Consider the following 25,891-nt stretch of genomic DNA (forward strand, 5'->3'; position numbering starts at 1 on the left):
CTCCTCTGTATTCAGAAGCTCTCCCTCTCTCTCTCTCTCTGTCTGTCTGTCTCTCTCGCTATCTCCCTCCCCCCCAACTCTCTCAATGGCCATTGCACATGTAAAATATATGTAAACTATGTACTCAATTTATATTCAGAGGCTCTCTGTCTCTTCTCTAATTTATTTCAACCAGGGATTACATTCAATAATGATTTACGACCAGAGTAAATGCAAAAAGACATGAAAAGGTTAGTTCTGGGGCAAGGGGTTCAATTGGTACTTTAGCGACGAATGCCATTTCCGGGAATTTCCACAGAAATGGAGGAGAACAGTGCTGGATGAGAACAATTTATAATCTAAAGTCTATTCATCCAGCTCACCTAGAGCAGTCAAACATCCATTAGTAAGAATAAGTTGGGCTTTTTTGTTTGTTTTTTAAAGCTTTTTATGTGTGCGCTTCTGTTGCAATTTGCATCAGTGATAAAAGGAACCCTCCCAATTTTCATTCTCTTGCAGCTGTATTGTGACAATTAATAAATTACTGTCACTGTGCGACTATATTTTGACTCAGTACAATATGTAATTAAGCGTTATAGGGTTGTGTTTTTTTTGGGTTTTTTCACCATTTTTAAATGCCTGTGATGCACTTTAACTGTTCATTTCAAGTACTTTATTTCTGTTTGTGGTAGTGATTCACCCCACCCCCTGTCCCCAGATCTTGACACAGAAAGCGACACTTGTTATTCACACATTTAGACACTTTCTCGTGTGTGTGTGCGCACGCACACACCATCCACATGTGTACACTGTAAACTTGAAAAAAAGAGAAGAAAATCTTTATTCATCATTCAAGGTACACTGACTGATCAAATCTTTTACGCACTGACAGTGTGAGTGTATCCATTCACACACATCCAGATTGATACTGATTATACTTATAGGTGTGTTAGTGTGTGTTTGAAACATGCAATTATTCTCCAGTGGAAAGAAATCATTACCACTGCCAGGCATAAGGTTTCCGTAAAGAGTTTGTATTCCATTAGTGTTGCACTGGAATATTTTGCAACACCTTGCTTCTGATGGAAACAATTTTTGCTCTTTGAAAATTATATCAGTATGATTTAACTGTGATTCTTTTGTTTTGATTACGAAGTGAGTTACTCTGTGTGTGTGTGTGTGTGTGTGTGTGTGTGTGTGTGTGTGTGTGTGTGTGTGTGTGTGTGTGCGTGCGCGCGCGCGCGTTTTCCACATTTATCAGTTTTCATCATTCATAGTACTCTACACAGGCATTACTGTGATAACTGATGCAGATGAATTCCATGAATTTTTTTTAAATGAAGACTGTTGGATCTGTTTTGCAAAATCCATGTGTATTGAGCTTCATTATAATATGAAATATACAGATAATCCAAACAATACTTTCCCAGTAACTTCTGATAAATGCTTCGTCATCAATACACAAATTTAATGGTAACTTGTGTTGTTGTTTTTTGTTTTTGTTTTCTTTTTTTTTTGGAGGGGGGTGGGCGGGGCATATACAAATATATATATATATATATATATATATATATATAAAGATATATATATTGGAATACAAACTTTTCTCTCTGCAAATTCTCTAGAATATTGGTCACAATGTTGTAAAATGTTTCAGTACTCTTGAACAAAATGTTATGTTAAACTGAGCCATGCTTTCTTTCTTTCGACATTTGTAAAACACACCTGCAGATCACACTTTGCAGAGGGTCTGGGTAACACACCAAAACAAACTCAATATTGGTTTGCATGTGAGTTAGAAAGTGCTGTCAGTAGACAGGGATGGAGACTTGAAAGATGCAAAAGAGACAGGATAAAGCCCGGTTTGAAGGAAAACCCAAGAACTCAAGACGGCATCGTAATGTCGCTGATCTATCACATGATATGGCACATTAAAAACCTGTAAACCATAAACTTATTTCATGCAAATCAGTACACCACAGTTCAAAAACTACAATATTGTCACTGGTATCACACATAATATTGTACACTGAAAACAAATCTTATGCAAATCTACTGACCACAGTCCTAAATTTATTAATCACATAGGTAGAAACACATTGCAACATTTTAGGAAGCCAGTTTGGTTTCCAATGTGTGCAGTCTGCTCTGGCAAATTGTGAACACTGGCCATGCCAACGTTGTGCAAGCTCCGATGCTTCGGTGAACCATGCTGTGAATATTCGATTCAGATCGGTTCGAATGTCACTGAGTGCACTAGCTGTGTCTTCAATTTGTGAGTATGCCTCGGTGATGTCTTGTGCTTTCTGCAGGCCAACCGAGAGGGGCTTGATATACCTCAGGCAGTTCCTTGTCACCACAAACCAGACCATGAAGTCACTGCTAGTGATGGCCGCTCTCAATCCATGCCATTTTGTCAGTGTGTCACCGTCCCAGTCCTCATTTTTCGTTTCTATGTCAGCTACGTACTGGAACTGGTTGGTTAGGGGTTCGAATGCATTGTGAGTTTCAGTCCTGTGCGTGTGACACAGGTCAACAAGATTTCGCATGTTAGTGATGTCACACGGCGCTTAGACTTGCTCCAAGTAGCGCTACCTCTCCAGAGAAAGTGCAAAGAAGAGAGAGAGTTCCTTCATTGTCCCGAACATTTTGAGACGCTCTGCACATAACATCACAGGCTTTCAAGATGCTCAAGTTGAGGCAATGGGCTTCGCAGTGGGAGTACACAGCCCTGTTACTCAGTTCCGTGATCCTTGCCTGCACTCCTTTGAACTTGCCAGCCATTTTGGAGCCTCCATCGTACCCGTGGCCCCTGATGTCCTCAAACTGCAGACCCTACTCTTGAAGGCAACCAAGAATTTGCTCCATGAGTGCTTCGCCTGTGATGTGTTCACAAGGAACGAAAGCAAGAAACTCTTCTCTTATGACTTGGGACGAGTCTACATTGCTCAAGGTAACCGCAAGCTGTTCCCAGTTAGGTACATCAGTCACCTCGTCAGCAAGAAGAGAGAAGTGTTTTGCCTCTTTTACTTCGGCGAGTAGTTTGTCTCTTATGTAGTCACCAATGAGTTCTATGATGTTCTGGGTCGTCTTGCTGACGGAAGTGGCTTGACCCTTGCCAGAAAGAGAGGACTCTAGATGCTGTTGAGGAGCTGTGTCTCCAGAATCAATGCAGAAACGGATAAGGGCATTGAAGTTGCTGTGATTGTCTTTATCCATGTCCGTCATCCCTGTGACCTCGTGAAGGAGGACCGTTACTGCCACAAAACAGGACTGTCTTGATGACACTTCTCAGAACTTCCCTGTTGTCCTTGTTCCTCTGAGTGCACGTTTCATTCACCTGGACACTGACCGCTTTTGTTGGATCTCTCATGCTTGCAACGAACGACTCAGCCTTAATCATGGCATCTTTATGGTACTGTGACTGCTGGTGTTTCTCAATCTCCTCAGCTGCCTTGGTCCAGTGCTTTTAAGGCTTCTTCACAAAAAGGCCAAGGTCATTACACTGGAAAGCAGGCACATGCTTTACAAAATCCACCATTCATTGAAGGTGAGCAACAAAGCCATTTGTAGGTCTGTAGCCACTCAGCACGAAACTTTCTGTTCTTGTTGTTAAAAACAGTTACTGGAAAAATACATACTGCACTGGTGGTTCCCAATGTTTTGTCCCAATGTTTAACTTGGAGTGGTCTGGCAGGGATCCTTCACCACCCAATATCTTTGCAATGTCAACAGGTGACTTGCCTGCAAAACAAGAAAGAAAAAAAAACAACCCAGAAGATTGTTTAGTACAAGCCATACTAGTAAACAAGTAGAAAGTTCAACTAGTAAAAGGACATGGAGACTAGTAATAACAAGAAAGGCAAAGCCTATATGACTCACTTGCTGCACCAAGCATTTCTATTATACCACTAAATGAAATAGCCAGTCAAAGCTAGTGGAGGTACTCAAACCAAAAAAAAAAAATTGTGTTAGATCTGAGCGAGCGCACGATTTGTGATATTGGAACTAAAATTATCTTCCCCGTATCAACTGATTGACAGTGAAATTAAAAACAAACCACTTACCTTTTCTGAGTGTATCAGGCTTGGCGTCGCTGATACAGAAAGACGAAATCCTTTTTGAACCTTTTGCATCAGCGCCGCCCAGTGCACGCCTTTTCGGCATCTTGAATATGATGTCATCGAGAATAATTGCAAGGGACATTACTCTTTATCACGATGATTGAGGCCGATGTAGTAGTAGTCTTCAGTTTAACGTCTTCCACTTCAAGTGATATCAGACGAAAAAAAAAAAAAAGGGGGGGGGGGGGCGGGAGGGTGGAGGGCGGGGCGTGGTGGAGGGAACGGTATTGGGCAGAGGGTGAAAAATGGTGTGTGTGTGTATGTATGTGTGTGTGCGCGTGTGTGCGCATGTGTGTGTGTGTGTGTGTGTGTGTGTGTGTGTATGTGTGTGTGTGTGGTGGGGAAAGATACAGAGCACTGGAAAAAATAAGACATTAAAACGGGAGACATAGGCACAATATAGAAGGAAACGCTAACATCAAACAACTGTAACAACTATAACAAATGTCCAATTGGACTATGCAGCAAACCTTCTGCAATAGCAGATAGCATCTTGAAATTGTCAAAAATACATTCAAAAGAATTTTCCGAGAAGTTTGGTAAAAACGATTTCAGACTCTGACATTCAAAGAGTATGTGTTTTCTAGAAATAGATTCTCCACATATGCATTTAACATCTCTGCTGAACTTTGTTATAAAAGCGTTCAGCTTTATCCTGTTTGATAGTGCCCGAATTTGTCTTAATCTGAATAAATTACTGAATGTATTTGACTGATTGATAGATTCCGGTTGTTGAATATTATTTATACTTTTATTTAAAACTTTGCCATTTTGCTGGTATACTTCCCTGACTTTGCTCCATGATGCTTTTTCTAGTAAGCGGTACCCCTCTTATACAAAGGTACATAAAGGTATGTGGTTCCCTGTTGGTGTTTTGCACCTTTTCTTGCAGCCCTGTCAGCCCATTCATTATATAGGAGACCAAGGTGAGAAGGAACCCAACAAAAAGTTATACGTGTTCCTCTCAAATTCATAAGATGTACAATGTGACTTATTTCTATTATTATTTTGGACTTGTTCTTACAATTTGATGGGTTTAAAGCGTATAATATAGATTTTGAATCAACACAAAATAAGACTTGTGGAAGGCAAACTGGAAGATCAAGAATATAATTTAAAGCCATAAGAACAGCGATAAGTTCAGCTGTGAATATTGACCGATCTTTACCAATATGGTATGATCGTTCAGTTTTCAGTTTTGGTACAACGAAAGCTGAACCTGCTTGGCCATTGTCTAGGAGTGAGCCGTCTGTGTAAATATGTAAGTGTTCACGGTATCGATTCTGAAGGTGTAATCGGACTTCTGTTGCCATGATATTTGGATTTTCTTTTTTTGCAATATCAGTATGATTGATATCAAACTGTGCTTTACTCATCTCCCAAATGGGGCATGGACTTACTGTTTTCTGCGTGTCTACATTATCTGGATTAATTTCGGACTTTTGGAAAAGGTTTGACACAAACGTGCCAATTGGTGTTAGATAAGATATCGATTTAGCTCTTTTTGAGAAATTGTTTTCAGATGTAATTCTTACTTCCTCCGATGTAAAATTTTCAGTTGTTGAGCTTCTCAATACGTATTTAGCACATGCCAGGTTTCGGTATTCATCCAAAGGTAATTCTCCTATTTCTTTATATGTTCCGAGGGTTGGTGCGTGGAAAGGTAAGCCAAGGGCAAGTCTATATGCTTTACAGTCAATGCTTTGAAGTTTCGTTAACAAATACTTTGGAGCATTGAAAAAGACTTCTTGTCCATACGATAGTTTGGATCGAATAAGTGATGATGATAAATGTTTCAATATCGTTGTATCTTGTCCCCAGTACTGTTTACTTATAACTTTGAGCAAGTTTAAACATTACTCTTTATCACGATGATTGAGGCCGATGTTTTTACCGCAATCTTGTTAAAATCAAAAGAAGTCATGTCCAAAACTCTTGGAAATCCCACATAATCCGCTTCTCTGTGAAAGTGTGTGTGATGTGGGTGTAGGTGGGAGAGGGGTACTTTGTTCCTTACTTCCTTTTTTTTTTTTTTTTTGTCCGAGAAGGGGTTACCGTGCACCATCGTTCTCTGGTAATTGCGGACACTTAAGATGTTGACCCACCGGGTCAGTAACGATATGATGATAATCTTTTTTTAAAATTTTTATATAGATACTGATAACCAGGGGGCGGTGAGTGTTGGAGTGGGAGAGAGAGAGAGGGGGGGAGGGGGGAGGAGGGGGGGCAACAAGAGCAGAGGCCGGGTTGGGGTGGTGAGACAGCCTTCTTCAGTCAAGTAGAAAAAGCGTCAGTTTTTCACTTGAAAAGAATGGCAACTATAGAGTTGTAATTAACAGGTTTCTTAGGAAAGAAGTTTTCTTTTCCTTCCGCTTGTGAGTTTCTTGTTTCTTACTCAGGAAGGGTTATTATTATTATTTTTTTTAAACTGATGGGTCGAAAGATTGTTTCGGTATATTTTACCGTCAATCGATTCGAAGTCAGTTATCACTTTACACTGTTGTGTGCCAGGATCGATCGAGTGTGTGTGTGTGTGTGTGTGTGTGTGTGTGTGTTGTGTCCAGTTGTGTCCAGTTGTTTGGCGATTTTACGTCTTTTTACTCAGAATTTGCTTTTGCTTTTTGCATTTGATGGGGTGGGTTTGTGCGTCAGTGTGAACGTGTATGTTTTGTGTTGGTGTGTGTGTATGTGTGTTTGCTTGTTGGCATGTGTATCACAGTGTCAGTGTGCCGTGTGTGTGAGTGACTGTGTGTATGGGGGAAGGGGGACTGAGGGGAGGGCTACATATGCTTTTTTTCTTTATTATCTTTTTTTCTCTAATTTTGACTGCCTGATTTCGTTCCGACGAAACGAATCACGACACACATTATTGTGAAATAAACAGTTTTGTGTGAAAAACACGAATAGATCGAATTTCATACAGAAAAGTATGTCACGGTTGTGATAAAAGAGAAACTGAAAGACCAGCCAGTGCGACAGGACTGACACGACACAACCCGGCGGAAGAAAACTTGAAAAGGCTACATTGAATCGACGTCCAAGGAAAGAGATCTCGGCACGTCATTTCGAATCAATCAGGTAATGCGGATGAATCGTGTCGATACTCCCCGTGTCAATATTCAGTTCCCCCGTGTCATTACACCCCCACGTGTCGATATTCCTCCGTGTCAGTACTCCCCCCTGTGTCGATACTCCCCCGTGTCGATACTCCCCACCCCCGCCCCCCCACCCTGTGTTGATACTGCCCCCCGTGTCAATACTTCCCCGTGTCAATACTTCCCCGTGTCAATACTCCCCCCGTGTCGATACTCCCCGGCATGTCAGTACTCCCCCCTGTGTCGATACTCCCCCGTTCCAATACTCCCTCCTGTGTCGATACTCCCCCGTTTCAATACTCCCCCCTGTGTCGATACTCCCCCGTTCCAATACTCCCCCCTGTGTCGATACTCCCCCGTTTCAATACTCCCCTCTGTGTCGATACTCCCCCGTGTCGATACTCACCCCTTGTCGATACTCCCCCCTGTGTCAGTCAATACTCCCCCCGTGTCGATACCCCCCCCCCCCCCATGTCATAACTCCCCCCGTGTCGATACTCCCCTCCCGTGTCAATACTCCCCTCTCGTGTCGATACTGCCCCGTGTCAATACTGCCCCGTGTCAATACTCCCCTCCCGCGTCGATACTCCCCCGTGTCAATACTCCCCTCTCGTGTCGATACTGCCCCGTGTCAATACTCCCCCGTGTCAATACTCCCCCGTGTCGATCATGTACTCCCCCCCCCCCCCCCCCTGTCGGTACTCTCCCGTGTCAATACTTCCCCTCCCTCCACTCCCTCCGTGTCGATACTCCCCCGTGTCAATACTCCACCCGTGTCGATACTCCACCCTCTCCGTGTCGATACTCCCCCGTGTCAATACTCCACCCGTGTCGATACTCCACCCTCTCCGTGTCGATACTCCCCCGTGTCAGTGCTCCTCCCGTGTCAATACTCTCCCGTGTCAATACCCCCCTACCCCCCCCCCCCCGCCCCCCCCCCCCCCGTGTCGATACTCCCCCCTCCACTCCCTCCGTGTCGATACTCCCCCGTGTCAATACTCTCACCCCGCCCCCCCCGTGTCGATACTCTCCCCCTCCACTCCCTCCGTGTCGATACTCCCCCGCGGTGTCAATACTCCCCCCGTGTCAATACTCCCCACCCCCCTTGTCGATACTCCCCCGTGTCGATCATGTACTCCCCCCCACCCCCCTGTCGATACTCCCCCGTGTCAATACTACCCCCCCCCCCCCCCTTTTGTCGATACTTCCCCGTGTCGATCGTGTACTCCAACCCCACTGTCGATACTCTCCCGTGTCAACACTCCCCCGTGTCAATACTCCCCCCCCCCCCCCGTGTCGATACTCCCCCGTGTCAATACTCCCCCCGTGTCGATACTCCTCCGTGTCAATACCCGCCCCCCCCTCCAGTGTCGATGCTCCCCCGTGATACTCCCCCCCCCCCCCCGTGTCAATAATCCCCCGTAGGGGGGGGCGGGGGGGGGGGGGATGTGTGTGGTGTTGTTGTCTTCTTCAGTTTGACACGGGGGTGTATCGACACGACGGGGGGAGTTTCGGGCTGAACCTGCGCACATCAACATGGCTGATATATTATTTCCGGTTCGGATTACAGTTTCAGTAGCTCAAGGAGGCGTCACTGCGTTCGGACAAAGCCATATACGCTACACCACATCTGCCAAGCAGATGCCTGACTGATTACAACTGAAAACATCGAGCCGTTGCTGCGACCGCGAACAGAGTTCGGTCATGAAAGTGATGTCATCACTCATGAAGAAATCTCACTGTCGAGGGATGAGTGCCCGTGGTGAAGGAAACAGCGGACTGGCAGTCCGCCACACCCCGTGCTGCCGCGCCCACCGTCAACGACCCAGCAACGACCTCAAACTCACGGTTTGTGCGACGATCAGTCTGCTGTATGAGTTGCATAGGAGGCACGATACGCGCTCGATACACACACAGCACAAGACAGCAGTGGCGCTGTTGACAGCACTGTTACTAAACTTTAACCATCGATTGACCGTGCCTGTGACAAGTGCGAGACAACTTTAACGATAGCACCCAGAATGGATTATGCAGAACCTGGACAAGTAGAGACTATGGACTGTGTGGATGCGCATTTCCGTAAGTGAATTGTATGCACAAATAATACCTATATTAAAAATGATCGCGGCAGTTTTTCATACCAAGCCCCCTTTCTTTGGAATCAACTTCCTCAGCCTCTCCGTCACTCATCTTCGCTGCAATCTTTCAAATCCTGTCAGAAGACCCACCTTTGACCCTAATTCTCAACAGCTCACACGTTTCCAGTATGAACTATAATGTCTATTTGTGAGTGAGTTTTGATAGTTTCAGGATTTGTTCGTGGTATTTTTGATTGTGTACTATTTACGATTGTGTGCTATGACTTGTGTTTGTGCGTGTGCTTGTGTGTATCGTGTGGGGGTTAGGGTGGATGAATAGTTTTCAATGATGTTTGGTATCTTGTGTTCAGTTTTTCCTTTTTGAAAAAAGATTAGGTGTAAATGTTCATAATAATAATAATAATAATAATAATAATGATAGTAAGACATAAGAATTTTCATATAATTATCTTTACAGTTTAGCTAGGTTACTCCCCATACAAAATACAGATAATATTAAGATCTGTAGTTGATGTCGTATATGAACATTCTCATAGTTGTAAAAGGGGTGAGAATAAAAGACAGGTGGAAGTAGGGGTAGAGTACTAGTATAGAAGCGTAGGGTTGCAGGCCAAACACACTCGTCTGTGTATACACTTTAGAATTACTTCATCACCCGATTAACTGTAAACATGCCATGTGTATACAGTGTTGCAAACGGCCACCTCTGGTTTGTCACAAGAAGATGACCAATGGCAAGGCATCACACACCCACTCTGCCCTCATCCTTACACACACTCCAGCAGGGGAGGGGTTGGGGGTGGGGTGAGGAGAGCGGAAGAGGAGGGAGGAGGGAGTTGGAGTGGTGACTGAGAGGTTGATTGTTGTGGCTGTGTTAGACTTTGGGGTGTTGGCAAGTGGCTGAACAAGGCAGCAGGCAAGTGGACTCAGCATGGATGAGGGGCTGGGGGAGGTGGAGAGGGGAGGGAGGACTTGTGACCAACAGTCTCAAGTGGGGGAGGAGTGGGGAAGGGGGTATAGTCGGGAGGTGGTAAACAAGGGGTTGTGTGCTTTGACTTGGGGATGCTACACTCCGCCATAAACTGACACACTGTTACAAATTAAAACTGTATTTGGGAGCCATGCAGCATGACTGTTTGTATTTCAGTTCCAAATAAAAAATGTTTTGAACAGTTAAACCATTTACAATTGAAAAGAGATTTCTATTAGATTGAGGCTCTAATAACTTTTCATTGCAACAAGGTCATGTCTGTACCTTGATTGCCTATTCTCAACAAATTACTGGCATATGCATTATAACAATTACCTTTCTTGGACAAAATTATACATTTACCTGTGCACCACTGCAACTTGTCTGGGTGAACATATATTGTCCATGCACATACATATTACCAGAGTTCTAATTACCTGTCTGTGAGCACCATTTACCAGACAGGTCACTTGTCTTAATTGTCTGTGCACCTGTGTGTGACGTGACCGTAATTGTCTGTGCACCTGTGTGTGATGTGACTGTGCACCTGTGTGTGACGTGACTGTGCACCTGTGTGTGATGTGACTGTGCACCTGTGTGTGACATGACTGTGCACCTGTGTGTGATGTGACTGTGCACCTGTGTGTGATGTGACTGTGCACCTGTGTGTGACATGACTGTGCATCTGTGTGTGATGTGACTGTGCACCTGTGTGTGACATGACTGTGCACCTGTGTGTGATGTGACTGTGCACCTGTGTGTGACATGACTGTGCACCTGTGTGTGACATGACTGTGCACCTGTGTGTGATGTGACTGTGCACCTGTGTGTGACATGACTGTGCACCTGTGTGTGATATGACTGTGCACCTGTGTGTGACATGACTGTACACCTGTGTGTGATGTGACTGTGCACCTGTGTGTGACATGACTGTGCATCTGTGTGTGATGTGACTGTGCACCTGTGTGTGACATGACTGTGCACCTGTGTGTGATGTGACTGTGCACCTGTGTGTGACATGACTGTGCACCTGTGTGTGATGTGACTGTGCACCTGTGTGTGACGTGACTGTACACCTGTGTGTGATGTGACTGTACACCTGTGTGTGATGTGACTGTGCACCTGTGTGTGATGTGACTTTAATTGTCAGTACACCTGTGTGTGACATGACTGTGCACCTGTGTGTGATGTGACTGTACACCTGTGTGTGATGTGACTGTACACCTGTGTGTGATGTGACTGTGCACCTGTGTGTGATGTGACTTTAATTGTCAGTACACCTGTGTGTGACATGACTGTGCACCTGTGTGTGATGTGACTGTACACCTGTGTGTGATGTGACTGTACACCTGTGTGTGATGTGACCTTAATTGTCAGTACACCTGTGTGTGACATGACTGTACACCTGTGTGTGACGTGACCTTAATTGTCAGTACACCTGTGTGCGACATGACTGTGCACCTGTGTGTGATGTGACTGTACACCTGTGTGTGATGTGACCTTAATTGTCAGTACACCTGTGTGTGACATGACTGTGCACCTGTGTGTGACATGACTGTACACCTGTGTGTGACGTGACCTTAATTGTCAGTACACCTGTGTGCGACATGACTGTGCACCTGTGTGTGACATGACTGTGCACCTGTGCCCACCAGACATCTGGGACCTGCACAGGTTTTCCTATCCCTGGCCCACAGCCCAGGAGTCCTCTCTGTTCCGCACCTTCACTGTGGGAGACCTGCAGCTGGCCATGCAGCCCACACCTGTCAGACACGCTGTGTTTGTCCAGGTGCTGAATAACTCACCTGAGGAAGCTTGTAAGTTCTGATTTATAATATATGTATATTTATATATATATGTATATTTATTGTAAGTTCTGATTTATAATATATGTATGTATATATATATATATATATATATATATATATATATATATATATATATATATATATATATATATGTGTGTGTGTGTGTGTGTGTGTGTGTGTGTGTGTGTGTGTGTTTGTATTTTATGCACACACAAACACACAAGCACATACACACACACACCCACACACACACACACACACACACACACACAAACACACACATACACACAGCAACACTGTCAGTTTGTGATAATGATCAGTATGATTAATGAGTGGATTGGTTGGTACTTTTGTACTTGTTGATCTGTTTACACACACACACACACACACACACACACACACACACACACACACACACACACACACACACAGAGTGGTCATGAATTTGTGAATGAATAAATAAGCTATATCAAAATCTTTATTTATGCAGGATGAAAATAAAAGAACAGTTTTTCCATTGTTTTTCTTTCTTTTTAGTATTCACTACTCAGACAAAGAAAGAAGAAAAATATTTAAGAAGCAATAGCAATGTAATACAGTGATATAAGTGATACAATAATCTAATAACAGCAACATGTACACTATATTTCCATACAAACCCAGAAGAAGAATGGAGATCAGTAACTGGTGGAGAAAGGTGCAAAGAGAGAGAGAGAGAGAGAGAGAGAGAGAGCAAAGATAATTATTTATATTGATAAAGAGAATGAATATGCAAGCAATTTACAGCTGGGTTGATCCTGAATGAAAAGAAAATTGATGAACATTTTTTCATAGCTCAAAATGGTGGGGGGATGAAAAGCATGTGTTGCCTAACAGTTAGGAGAGTGACAGAGAGAAAGTGAGAGAGATCATGGAGAGAGAGGTTGATCGATGGTGACAAGTTTATTTCAGATTGGATTTGTGAGCTGGCAGAGAAACATGACGTCATCAAAGGCATTGTTGCAGGCCTTGACCTGACACATCAGCATGTGGGTAACAGTTATTGAATGTTGCTGTGCTTGACACACAGTGAAACAACATTATACACAAAACACTTTGATGTGACACACAGTGAAACAACATTATACACAACACACTTTGATGTGACACCACAGTGAAACAACATTATACACAAAACACTTTGATGTGACATCACTGTGAAACAACATTAAACACAAAACACTTTGATGTGACACCACAGTGAAACAACATTATACACAAAACACTTTGATGTGACACTGCAGTGAAACAACATTATACACAACACTTTGATGTGACACCACAGTGAAACAACATAATACACAACACTTTGATGTGACACCACAGTGAAACAGGACATTAAACACAAAACACTTTGATGTGACACCACAGTGAAACAGGACATTAAACACAAAACACTTTGATGTGACACCACAGTGAAACAGGACATTAAACACAAAACACTTTGATGTGACACCACAGTGAAACAGGACATTAAACACAAAACACATTTAATGTGACACAACAGTGAAACAGGACATTAAATACAAAGCACATTTAATGTGACACCACAGCAAAACAGGACATTAAACACAAAACACTTTGATGTGACACCACAGTGAAACAGTACATTAAACACAAAACACTTTGAAATGACACCACAGTGAAACAGGACATTAAACACAAAACACTTTGATGTGACACCACAGTGAAACAGGACATTAAACACAAAACACTTTGATGTGACACCACAGTGAAACAGGACATTAAACACAAAACACTTCTAATGTGACACCACAGTGAAACAGGACATTAAACACAAAGCACATTTAATGTGACATCACAATGAAACATTAAACATGAAACACTTTGATGTGACACCACAGTGAAACAGGACATTAAACACAAAACACTTTGATGTGACACCACAGTGAAACAGGACATTAAACACAAAACACTTTGATGTGACACCACAGTGAAACAGGACATTAAACACAAAACACTTTGATGTGACACCACAGTGAAACAGGACATTAAACACAAAACACTTTGATGTGACACCACAGTGAAACAGGACATTAAACAGAAAGCACATTTAATGTGACACCACAGCAAAACAGGACATTAAACACAAAACACTTTGATGTGACACCACAGTGAAACAGTACATTAAACACAAAACACTTTGAAATGACACCACAGTGAAACAGGACATTAAACACAAAACACTTTGAAATGACACCACAGTGAAACAGGACATTAAACACAAAACACTTTGAAATGACACCACAGTGAAACAGGACATTAAACACAAAACACTTTGATGTGACACCACAGTGAAACATTAAACATGAAACACTTTGATATGACACCACAGTGAAACAGGACATTAAACACAAAGCACATTTAATGTGACATCACAATGAAACATTAAACATGAAACACTTTGATGTGACACCACAGTGAAACAGGACATTAAACACAAAACACTTTTAATGTGACACCACACATTAAATACAAAACACTTTTAATGTGACACCACACACTAGATACAAAACACTTTTAATGTGACACCACAGCGAAACAGGACATTAAACACAAAACACTTTGATGTGACACCACAGGACAGGACATTAAGCACAAAGCACTTTTAATTTTAGAGTGTTTGGAATATGTCAGTGGTGATTAAAGCCTGCAGATGTATATAACTAAGTAACAGACTGAGTTTATTATTATTTTTGTTGTTGTTACTATTATTATCCTTATTTTTGTTGGTGCTGCAGATGTATATAACTAAGTACCAGACTGAGTTGTTTATTATTATTATTACTATTATTATCCTTATTTTTGTTGATGTTCTTCATATTGTAATTTGATTATTACTATCATCATCATCATCATCATCATCATCAACTTTGTTGTTATCACTTTAAAAGATTTCCACAGCACCTTCACTGAGCATCGTATTTTTACTAATGCAAAGGTCAAATCACAAGTGGAAGCATCTTCTGTTACATAACTTCCCCCAGTGGCCACTTATCAGTAAATGTTTCCAGAGTTTATCTCAAAATGATCTAAATGTAACCAATTCTGGACAAATGTCCTTGAAGATGATAAGACTTTTTTTCTGTTATGAAAACCAAAAAACTTCTCACAGAGCCATGGTGTTATAATCATGTGTTCTCATTGGGAAGAAATAAGTTACTGTATCCAGATTATTCAGTAACCATGATGTATGTGTAGCACTTTTTTTTTTTTTTTTTTTAATAATGGACAATTTTTTGTGTGCATGTGCACTTCAGAGAAAAAATATCACATGAATATTGATTTCCTTGTTCATATTTGATATGAATCAGCAATGTGAAGTAGTATGAAGATTATATTTTTTGTGGAGAACAACAGATGTTTAGACCCTCACTCTATTCCAAACACACATCATACCTCTAGAAAATTGTAGACCATATATATATATATATATATATATATATATATATATATATATATATATATATATATATATATATATATACACTATGATGTGTTGACTGAAAATGGTAGGAAACCAATGTACTGTAACAAAGGAGCTTTTGCTGCATCATAGCAAGTGCATGTAAAACAAATGTTTTTTTTGTGTGTGCTGAAAATACTACATCCATATTCAAATGAAATAATTTAAAAAGAGTAAGAGATAATAATTACTGTAATTTTTGTTGAAAACTTAAAGGCAATTCAAAGTTGATCATGCATTTTGGAGGGGTAACTATGTTGAAACTCTCTGGATTCGATAAAAGAAAGGTGTGTAAAAATTGAAGAATATAATTCATATGCTAACTCTAACCATGTTGGGTTTTTTTTCTGCCAGATGCTTGACATATATATATATATATATATATATATATATATATATATATATATATATATATATATATATATATAATTGATTGCAACTAATAGTCACCTTTGTGCAATTTATGAAATAATTGTAGGGTTTACACACACACACACACACACACACACACACACACACACACACACACACATGAAGCAAGCAACCAAGTGGGAGAGAGAATTACAGGAGTGAGAGAAGCTGACACCATCAATGCTGTCAGTGACATCACTGCCTTCTGTACCTGTGTGTGTCCTATGAATCCTGCTGACAGCTGACACCATCAATGCTGTCAGTGACATCACTGCCTTCTGTACCTGTGTGGGTCCTATGAATCATGCTGACAGCTGACACCATCAATGCTGTCAGTGACATCACTGCCTTCTGTACCTGTGTGTGTCCTACGAATCATGCTGACAGCCGACACCATCAATGCTGTCAGTGACATCACTGCCTTCTGTACCTGTGTGTGTCCTACGAATCATGCTGACAGCCGACACCATCAATGCTGTCAGTGACATCACTGCCTTCTGTACCTGTGTGTGTCCTACGAATCATGCTGACAGCCGACACCATCAATGCTGTCAGTGACATCACTGCCTTCTGTACCTGTGTGGGTCCTATGAATCATGCTGACAGCTGACACCATCAATGCTGTCAGTGACATCACTGCCTTCTGTACCTGTGTGGGTCCTATGAATCATGCTGACAGCTGAAGGATGGACAGCTCGGGATCCATTGTGGATTTGGATTGGTTTTTGATGCGCTTCTTTTATCATCAGGATTTTTGCCTTCAAGTGATTTGATATGTATGTATGTATATATATATATATCTATGTATGGATGTATGAATATATGCATATCTATGTATGGAATGCATATGAACAGTGTGTACGTATATCTGTCTGTCTGTGTTTGAACCAGTCTGCCACTCTGTGTTCTTATGTTGTTTTTGTTGGGTTTTTTTAAAATTTTGTTTATATATATATATATCAACAGTTGTGTTTGCTTTTCATTCGAACCCTTGTTGTATGTTTTGTGTTTTCCATTGCTCTCTGAGTTTCTTGCTTTGTAACATGTCGACCAATGAAAACTGAATAAATATGTTGGAAAAAAAAAGAAAGGAAAAAGAAAAAAGAAAATGGCTCTGGATAATTAATCTAAATGAAACATATCCAGATCACTTCAAAGTTTGCAACACATTTTTTGTTTTGAGGACAGCTTTGAGAGATGAGTGAAGCGGAATGCAGAGGTGAATGGGAGACACTTGGCCAGTATGTTTCTACTTCTGCATCCTGCATAGGTTGTGTCATTTGTACTTCTGTTTCCAATAAGATATCAAACCTAATGTACAGCTATATTCACACAGACACAGACACAGACATGCACAGACACACAGACACAAACACACACACACACACACACACACACACACACACACACACACACACACACACACACACACACACACACACACACACACACACACACACACACACACATAGACACACACGCTATGGAAAGAAGAATGAAATAAAAAATGTTCATTCAGAATCATTCCAGAATCTTCGGCAAAGGATAACTTTTCACAGTCGTATAACCTAGAAGTTGTGAATTTAATGAAGAATCCCTCCTATGACAGTCCCTTCACTGACATCCTACAGATTGCAGGAATTTTCATGCCCCATGCAATTGGCTGAGCCAAAAACAATCTGACATGACTATGTCATAAAGCAGTAAGCCTTTCCTTTGTAGTGTTCTGGCACATGCACATGTGACCACTCATTATTAGACTGTTGAATATGCAGATTGCTGGGTGAATTAATGACATGTGTAAAATGAGAAAGCAGGTGACAGCTGTCAGGTTTCTCTATATTCTGGCCAGGCTGTTGAAGCCAGCACTGTCATTACTGCATGGATTTGCTGGGATTAAAAGCCACCACTGTCATTACTGCATGGATTTGCTGGGATTAGAAGCCACCACTGTCATTACTGCATGGATTTGCTGGGATTAAAAGCCACCACTGTCATAACTGCATGGATTTGCTGGCATTAAAAGCCACCACTGTCATTACTGCATGGATTTGCTGGCATTAAAGGGTGTGAGTGAGTGTAGAATTTCAAAAGGTACTGAAACTGACATGCAATATTTGACGTGATTTTCAGGTAACTTTGTGTGTGCTTTCTCTTCCTTTTGCTTACACAATGACACGCATCATTGTATTGTACTCTATTACTTTTGGTCACAAAAGATTTCTCTGTGAAAAATTCATGCTGCTCACCACCTATATTTACTTCTTTTTTTCTGTTTTCAATTAAGCGGGTGCATTTGTTTTACTTTTGAAGTGGACTTTTCTGCAGAAATTGTGCCAGGGACAACCCTTTTGTTGCCGTGATTTCTTTTACATAATGGAAATGGGATCTCAGTTTGTCATGTCATCTGAATGACTAGCACCCAGACCACAACTCAAGATCTAGTAGTGGAGGGGGGAGTAAGAAGAACATGGTCTTCATATGGGACTTGAACCCATGGACACTGGCTTCTCAGTCAAGTGCATCCCCACCCGGCCACGGCCCCACTCCATGAAGCCATGTCCCCTGTCACCTGGCTCCCTGGGACAGTACAGGAAGACTTGGGACAGGAGGTGTGGAAGTACTCAGTATTAGTGACATGGTTTGGGTTATTAAAAAAGCAACATATCTTCCACAGTCTGTTCCAGCCGCAGACTTTGTGGGAGACAGGTTTTGTTGTTGTTTTTCTTGTGTCTGGTGGAATCAGGAAGCACTATCCTCTTGGGTTTAGTATTTTCATGTTTCCATGGAAACAAACATAACAGGGTCATCTGTCATGGGAGTATACATACTCTCTCTCTCTCTCTCTCTGTGTGTGTGTGTGTGTGTGTGTGTGTGTGTGTGAAGTATTGTATAATTCAGTCTTTGCCAATTGCAGCTACAGCCAACTCTGGACAGACTGGCAAGCAATTCCAAAGTGGTGGGTGTGCGGCATATTTTGGACATGGAGAGTGAAGACTGGCTGTCCAGAAGTGATGTTATTTCTGGGCTACGCATCCTTGAAGACCGTGGCATTCCCTTTGACTTGCTGTTGAGGTCAGCATTGCATTCATGTTTCCTCTTCGGAGTTTCTCTGTCAGTCATTGTAGCCATGGTATTCATAGACTGCCAATTATTGTAGCCATGGTATTCATAGACTGCCAATTATTGTAGCCATGGTATTCATAGACTGTCAGTCATTGTAGCCATGGTATTCATAGATTGTCATTCATTGTAGCCATGGTAAGAAATGTACATGTCTGCCCAGATTTCTGGCCAAAATTCATGATCCTTGGGTATGGGGGTGTAGGTAATATTTGAAATGATTATATTAGACATCCAAGTTTTCATGTGACATAAATGAAATATTTGGTCTTGCAATTTTGAGAGAGTCATAACAAAGAGCATTTCTCATTTTGCTTGGATGCTAGCATATCAAATGAAAGTGATTTTACTTGTGACCACTTTGATATTAGTGAATGAAACCATATGATGCTCTTTACATTGTCAGCCATAATCTTGTTGGCTCTTTCAGGACCGGTGTCTTTTATGTGATGATCACTTCTATGAAATTACCAAGCAGGTTCAGCTTTTGTCATACCAGATCCAAAAACAGAAAAATCATACTCTGAAAATATCTTATCCCTATTTGTGCTAATCTTACCACTGTTCTTATGGCTCTTGATTATGTTCTTGGTCTTAGTGTACACTGAGTGTTTTGCAAGTATTATTCTGTGTTGATTAAAAAAATCAGTGTTATACACTTTAATGTCATCAGACTACAAGAATAAATCCAAGATCACAATGAAGATATTTCATGTCATACATCTTTTGATCTAAAGAGGAACACACATCTTTTTGCTTGGTTCCTTCACATCACAGCTGGCTGACTAGCTTGAACAGTATGTCAACAGGGAACCACAGAACTGCACATCATATTACCAATACAATATGGTTATAATTCACTTGAGCAAGTGTCACTGAACAAAGTCAGGGAATTACTCCAGCAAACTGATATGGCTTCCCACATTTTTATAATTTGGAAACTTTGTCAAATACAGACATACAGTTCCATATTCAGATTAAGACAGGTTCATGCATTATCATACAGGATGAAACTGACTGTGTTTGTAACTAAATTCACACACACACACACACACACACACACACAACACACACACACACACACACATACGTGTGTGTGCATGCATACGTGTATGTGTGCATGTGTGTATGTACGTGCATGCATGTGTGTGTGTGTGTGTGTGTATGTGTGCGTATGTGCATGTGTATACGCATATGTGTGTGTGTGTATGTGTGTGCACGCATATGTGTGTGTGTGTGACTTTATTATTTGCTTTCTTTTTCAGGCCACATTTGATCAGATATGTTCCACATCTATCTGCAGAACTTCCAAGGTTTGTTCTTGTGTGGTATATAAACTGACCATTCTTTTCATCTGTCTGATCTGTAATGCACCTTTATTTTCACATGTCTGATCTGTAATGCACCTTTGTTTTCACCTGTCTGATCTGTAATGTACCTTTGTTTTCATCTGTCTGATCTGTAATGCACCTTTGTTTTCACCTGTCTGATCTGTAATGCACCTTTGTTTTCATCTGTCTGATCTTGTTTTCACCTGTCTGATATGTAATGCACCTTTGTTTTCACCTGTCTGATCTGTAATGCACCTTTGTTTTCACCTGTCTGATCTGTAATGTACCTTTGTTTTCATCTGTCTGATCTGAAATGCACCTTTGTTTTCACCTGTCTGATCTGTAATGCACCTTTGTTTTCACCTGTCTGATCTGTAATGCACCTTTGTTTTCACCTGTCTGATCTGTAATGCACCTTTGTTTTCATCCATCTGATCTGTAATGTACCTTTGTTTTCATCTGTCTGATCTGTAATGCACCTTTGTTTTCACCTGTCTGATCTGTAATGCACCTTTGTTTTCACCTGTCTGATGTGTAATGCACCTTTGTTTTCACCTGTCTGATCTGTAATGCACCTTTGTTTTCATCCATCTGATCTGTAATGCACCTTTGTTTTCACCTGTCTGATCTGTAATGCACCTTTGTTTTCACCTGTCTGATCTGTAATGCACCTTTGTTTTCATCCATCTGATCTGTAATGCACCTTTGTTTTCACCTGTCTGATCTGTAATGCACCTTTGTTTTCATCCATCTGATCTGTAATGTACCTTTGTTTTCATCCATCTGATCTATAATGCACCTTTGTTTTCATCCATCTGATCTGTAATACACCTTTGTTTTCACCTGTCTGATCTGTAATGCACCTTTGTTTTCACCTGTCTGATCTGTAATGCACCTTTGTTTTCATCCATCTGATCTGTAATGCACCTTTGTTTTCATCCATCTGATCTGTAATGCACCTTTGTTTTCATCTGTCTGATTTTGTTTTCATCTGTCTGATCTGTAATGCACCTTTGTTTTCATCCATCTGATCTGTAATGCACCTTTGTTTTCATCCATCTGATCTGTAATGCACCTTTGTTTTCACCTGTCTGATCTGTAATGTACCTTTGTTTTCATCTGTCTGATCTGTAATGCACCTTTGTTTTCACCTGTCAATTATTGTCTGTCATTTTCTGTCTAATCTGTATAGTGTATTCTTTGTCTAATCTGTATAGTGTATTCTTTGTCTTAATCTGATCAATGCTGTATTGTTTGTCATTATATGTCCGATCAGTAATGTAATCTTTGTCTATCAGCAGTGTATTCTGTGTTATTATCTGTCTGGTTAGTTATATATTGTTTCTCTGTATATGTCTGATCAGTATTCTGTATTCTTTGTCATTATATGTCTGGTGAGTAATACACTGTTTGTCATTATCTGTTTGATCAGTAATGTACGGCTTGTTCTATCTGTCTGATCAGTTAATCACTGTCTTTATCTTATGCTGACATGGACTACAGGTTCTTGTGTGTGCATATCTGAGCACAATAATATTCTACTTAGGTCAGCTCAGCGTCACTTTATTCATCATGAAGGGAGTCACAACATGTTACTGAGGGGTTGTGAAGGAAAACATACAGATCTGAGGACTGATTAAAAATACAACTTTCGATTGATGGATGGAAAAGCACCAGTCATTTTGACCAGTCCTTGCTCAGGGTATCATGTCAACAAAATACTGTTTGTCTATTGTGGATACCTTTCTTGTATCAGACTGAAGCTGGTGGATACCTTTGTGTGTCAGACTGAAGCTGGTGGATACCTTTGTGTGTCAGACTGAAGCTGGTGAATACCTTTGTGTGTCAGACTGAAGCTGGTGGATACCTTTGTGTGTCAGACTGAAGCTGGTGAATACCTTTGTGTCAGACTGAAGATGGTGAATACCTTTGTGTCAGACTGAAGCTGGTGGATACCTTTGTGTGTCAGACTGAAGCTGGTGGATACCTTTGTGTGTCAGACTGAAGATGGTGAATACCTTTGTGTGTCAGACTGAAGCTGGTGGATACCTTTGTGTGTCAGACTGAAGCTGGTGGATACCTTTGAGTGTCAGACTGAAGCTGGTGGATACCTTTGTGTGTCAGACTGAAGCTGGTGGATACCTTTGTGTGTCAGACTGAAGCTGGTGGATACCTTTGTGTGTCAGACTGAAGCTGGTGGATACCTTTGTGTGTCAGACTGAAGCTGGTGAATACCTTTGTGTCAGACTGAAGATGGTGAATACCTTTGTGTCAGACTGAAGCTGGTGGATACCTTTGTGTGTCAGACTGAAGCTGGTGGATACCTTTGTGTGTCAGACTGAAGATGGTGAATACCTTTGTGTGTCAGACTGAAGCTGGTGGATACCTTTGTGTGTCAGACTGAAGCTGGTGGATACCTTTGTGTGTCAGACTGAAGATGGTGAATACCTTTGTGTGTCAGACTGAAGCTGGTGAATACCTTTGAGTGTCAGACTGAAGCTGGTGAATACCTTTGAGTGTCAGACTGAAGCTGGTGAATACCTTTGTGTCAGACTGAAGCTGGTGGATACGTTTGTGTCAGGCTGAAGCTGGTGAATACCTGTGTCAGGCTGAAGCTGGTGAATACCTTTGTGTGTCAGACTGAAGCTGGTGAATACCTTTGTGTGTCAGGCTGAAGCTGGTGGATACCTTTGTGTGTCAGACTGAAGCTGGTGGATACCTTTGTGTTAGGCTGAAGCTGGTGAATACCTTTGTGTCAGACTGAAGCTGGTGGATACCTTTGTGTCAGGCTGAAGCTGGTGAATACCTTTGTGTGTCAGACTGAAGCTGGTGGATACCTTTGTGTGTCAGACTGAAGCTGGTGAATACCTTTGTTTGTCAGGCTGAAGATGGTGGATACCTTTGTGTGTCAGACTGAAGCTGGTGGATACCTTTGTGTGTCAGACTGAAGCTGGTGAATACCTTTGTGTGTCAGACTGAAGCTGGTGAATACCTTTGTTTGTCAGGCTGAAGATGGTGGTGGACCATCTGGCCAAACCCTACATCAAGGAGGGCCGGATAGATGACTGGGCTGCCGGCATGAAGTTGATAGCAGCTAACCCCAACATCTACTGCAAACTGTAAGTGTTAAGGCCAAGTATATGAAATCTGTCTGCCCTGTTCTCCACACCTCACCTCAGGGGCAGTGTATCCCTTTCTGGGAAGTGAAGCTGGAGTTGATCAGTTGCAGTGATGGTTCCTGTCTGTTTGGAGAAAATAGCAGTAAAACCACCTCTTACATTCGTGTGCTCTTTGAAAATGGAACTGTGAAACTAGGCTTATTGTTGCCATTTCAAAGTAATGATCATTCTAAGAGACATTTCTGATTTGCTATCTTAATAATGTTTGAAATTGAAAACAAAAGTTTTCGTGAATATTGAAGGCATCAGTCTACAAACATAATATAATCTAGGATGAAGAAAGCATTGAGGAACAGCTCTTGTAAATGATAATGACATTCCTTGATTTACTTGTGTGGAACTGTTGAAAATTGAAAGAAAAAAACCAATGATTATGAAATTAAATTCTTTTTGGTCCAGTCACTGACAGTCACAGAGTATGGTGACTCATTTAATACCACACATTTCCACCAGCACTTTCTCAGGGTTTGAGATGATGCATGCAGAAGTTTGAACCAAACTGGCCACAGTATGACACATTGTGCACACTGCTCATATTGGTATGGCTGGAGATGGCAGCATCCCCACAGATGTCTTCATCTTCCCAACAGTTTGCAGTTCTTAAAAAAAATGTGTTAGGTTATTATTTTTTACAAATTTATTTTGAACCGTTTTGGTGAATGTCTGTTCATCCTCCTGTGAAATGTGTGGGTGGGTGTGTTCATGTGCAGTGCATGCTGCCTGAGGGTGCAGGTCAGTCCTCAACTGTCTGCATGTCATGTTGCCGGCAAACCAGGGGAAGTAATTCGGAAACTACCAGAATCAGCTTTCTGAACGTTGGGAGTGAATAGTTTTGAAACTGAGTTAAAAAAAAAGTGCTGAATTAAGAAACGGTTCATCTATCTGGTTAAACACTGCAATAATTTCTTCATTCAGAACAACTGCAGTGCTACAGTGCACAGTACTTTGTGGGCTGAATTTATTTAGAAAAATGTTTACTTTGAGGAAGAAATTCACTGTGCCAAAGTACATTCTGTTTTCTTGTCTTTTCAGATCTGGAATGGTGACAGAGGCAGATCTCAACAACTGGAAAGAGGAACAGTTTGAGCCTTATGTCAAGGTATATTCTTGTTCGTTTCAGTCTTCTTCTTTTTTTCCTCTGATGTGCTGCAGATGTTTGTTTTCTTTTATCAGTCAGATTATCTCATTGAGCCCTGCACCCAAGCACTGATCTGGCCGCAAATTTTGTCTCACTGAAATGGGTTTCACCTTCCTGCAGGCATATGTGTATAAGGGAAGGGAGGTAACTTCTACAGTATTTCTGGATGTGCCCACATGTAATTTGGAGGACAAACATTGTATTTTCAGCATCAGTATGGCGTGGAAATCTGCCAAGGCTGTAACTCCCCAGTGTTGAAATGGTTCAATTTCACCTTCAGTTTGTGATGCTGTTCCAGAGCAGTGTTGTCTGTAAAAATGAAAATTAGATAAATAAATTGCAAACAATAAATAAGTGTATACCAATTTCATTTAATCTTTATTTATTTTCAGTATTTTGTCTTGTTTGTAGCTTTATTGAACAGTTTATTTTTTAATCAATATTCTATGCCCCCAAAACGTAAAAAAAAGAAAAGAAAAAAAGTGAGACATGAAATAAAAGTTTTTTTTTTAATTTCAGTCATTTCTTTGTAACATTTATTGATTTATCTTTTATCTCCAGCACATACTGGATTGCTTTGGCCCTGATCGCTGTATGTTTGGCTCAGACTGGCCGGTGTGCAGCATGGCTGGTGCATCGTATGCTGATGTCTTCCACATCCTGCTGCGGCTGGTCAGGAAGATCGCACCTGGCCATGAAGCCGCTATTTTTAGAGACAACGCTGTCAGGTTTTATGGGCTGAAGTTGTGAACTGTTCTTCAAGTGATGGAACATTATGTACCAAGTTGTGATACACGTCTGTGTTTTGACTATGCAAGTTTGTTGTGTAATTCAGGTCAGTTGTGGAGATTTCAATGAATGTTGGGAGTGTATGGGAATCCAGGGAAAAGACTTCTGTGATGCTTTAATGTTGGAAGACCAGTCTCTTAGTGGTGAGGACACCCATGCTTTGTCAGAAGACCAGTCTCTCAGTGGTGAGGACACCCATGCTTTGTCAGAAGACCAGTCTCTCAGTGGTAAGGACACCCATGCTTTGTCAGAAGACCAGTCTCTTAGTGGTGAGGATACCCATGCTTTGTCAGAAGACCAGTCTCTCAGTGGTGAGGAC

The 25,891-nt window shown here is 41.4% G+C and overlaps 1 protein-coding gene across 4 annotated transcripts; it reads left to right on the plus strand.

Moving 5' to 3' along the window:
• Window positions 1-8,674: 8,674 nt before the first annotated feature.
• Window positions 8,675-25,891, plus strand: LOC143289829 (L-fucono-1,5-lactonase-like). 4 transcript variants are annotated; one of them, XM_076599004.1, is made up of 8 exons: window positions 8,675-9,277; window positions 11,923-12,084; window positions 13,027-13,103; window positions 18,930-19,087; window positions 20,401-20,448; window positions 23,472-23,585; window positions 24,678-24,744; window positions 25,345-25,891. In XM_076599004.1, the coding sequence occupies exons 1-8, from the start codon at window positions 9,220-9,222 to the stop codon at window positions 25,531-25,533; spliced, it is 873 nt and encodes a 290-aa protein (XP_076455119.1). In that variant the 5' UTR covers window positions 8,675-9,219; the 3' UTR covers window positions 25,534-25,891. The 4 variants fall into 4 exon arrangements, with proteins under 4 accessions (XP_076455119.1, XP_076455120.1, XP_076455121.1 ...); XM_076599005.1 differs by having other exon boundaries at window positions 8,676-9,277; window positions 11,942-12,084; XM_076599006.1 differs by having other exon boundaries at window positions 8,676-9,046.

This window comes from Babylonia areolata, chromosome 14 (genome assembly GCF_041734735.1).
Source record: "Babylonia areolata isolate BAREFJ2019XMU chromosome 14, ASM4173473v1, whole genome shotgun sequence".
Taxonomy (NCBI): domain Eukaryota; kingdom Metazoa; phylum Mollusca; class Gastropoda; order Neogastropoda; family Buccinidae; genus Babylonia; species Babylonia areolata.

What these genes read in the sequence shown, in the direction of transcription:
- LOC143289829 (XM_076599004.1), top strand. Translation starts at nt 9,220, where the DNA reads ATGGATTATGCAGAACCTGGACAAGTAGAGACTATGGACTGTGTGGAT. An exon ending in TAACTCACCTGAGGAAGCTT is followed by an intron (nt 12,085 to 13,026) that starts GTAAGTTCTGAT and finishes AGTTTATTTCAG; the next exon opens with ATTGGATTTGTGAGCTGGCA. An exon ending in AGTTTGAGCCTTATGTCAAG is followed by an intron (nt 24,745 to 25,344) that starts GTATATTCTTGT and finishes TTTTATCTCCAG; the next exon opens with CACATACTGGATTGCTTTGG.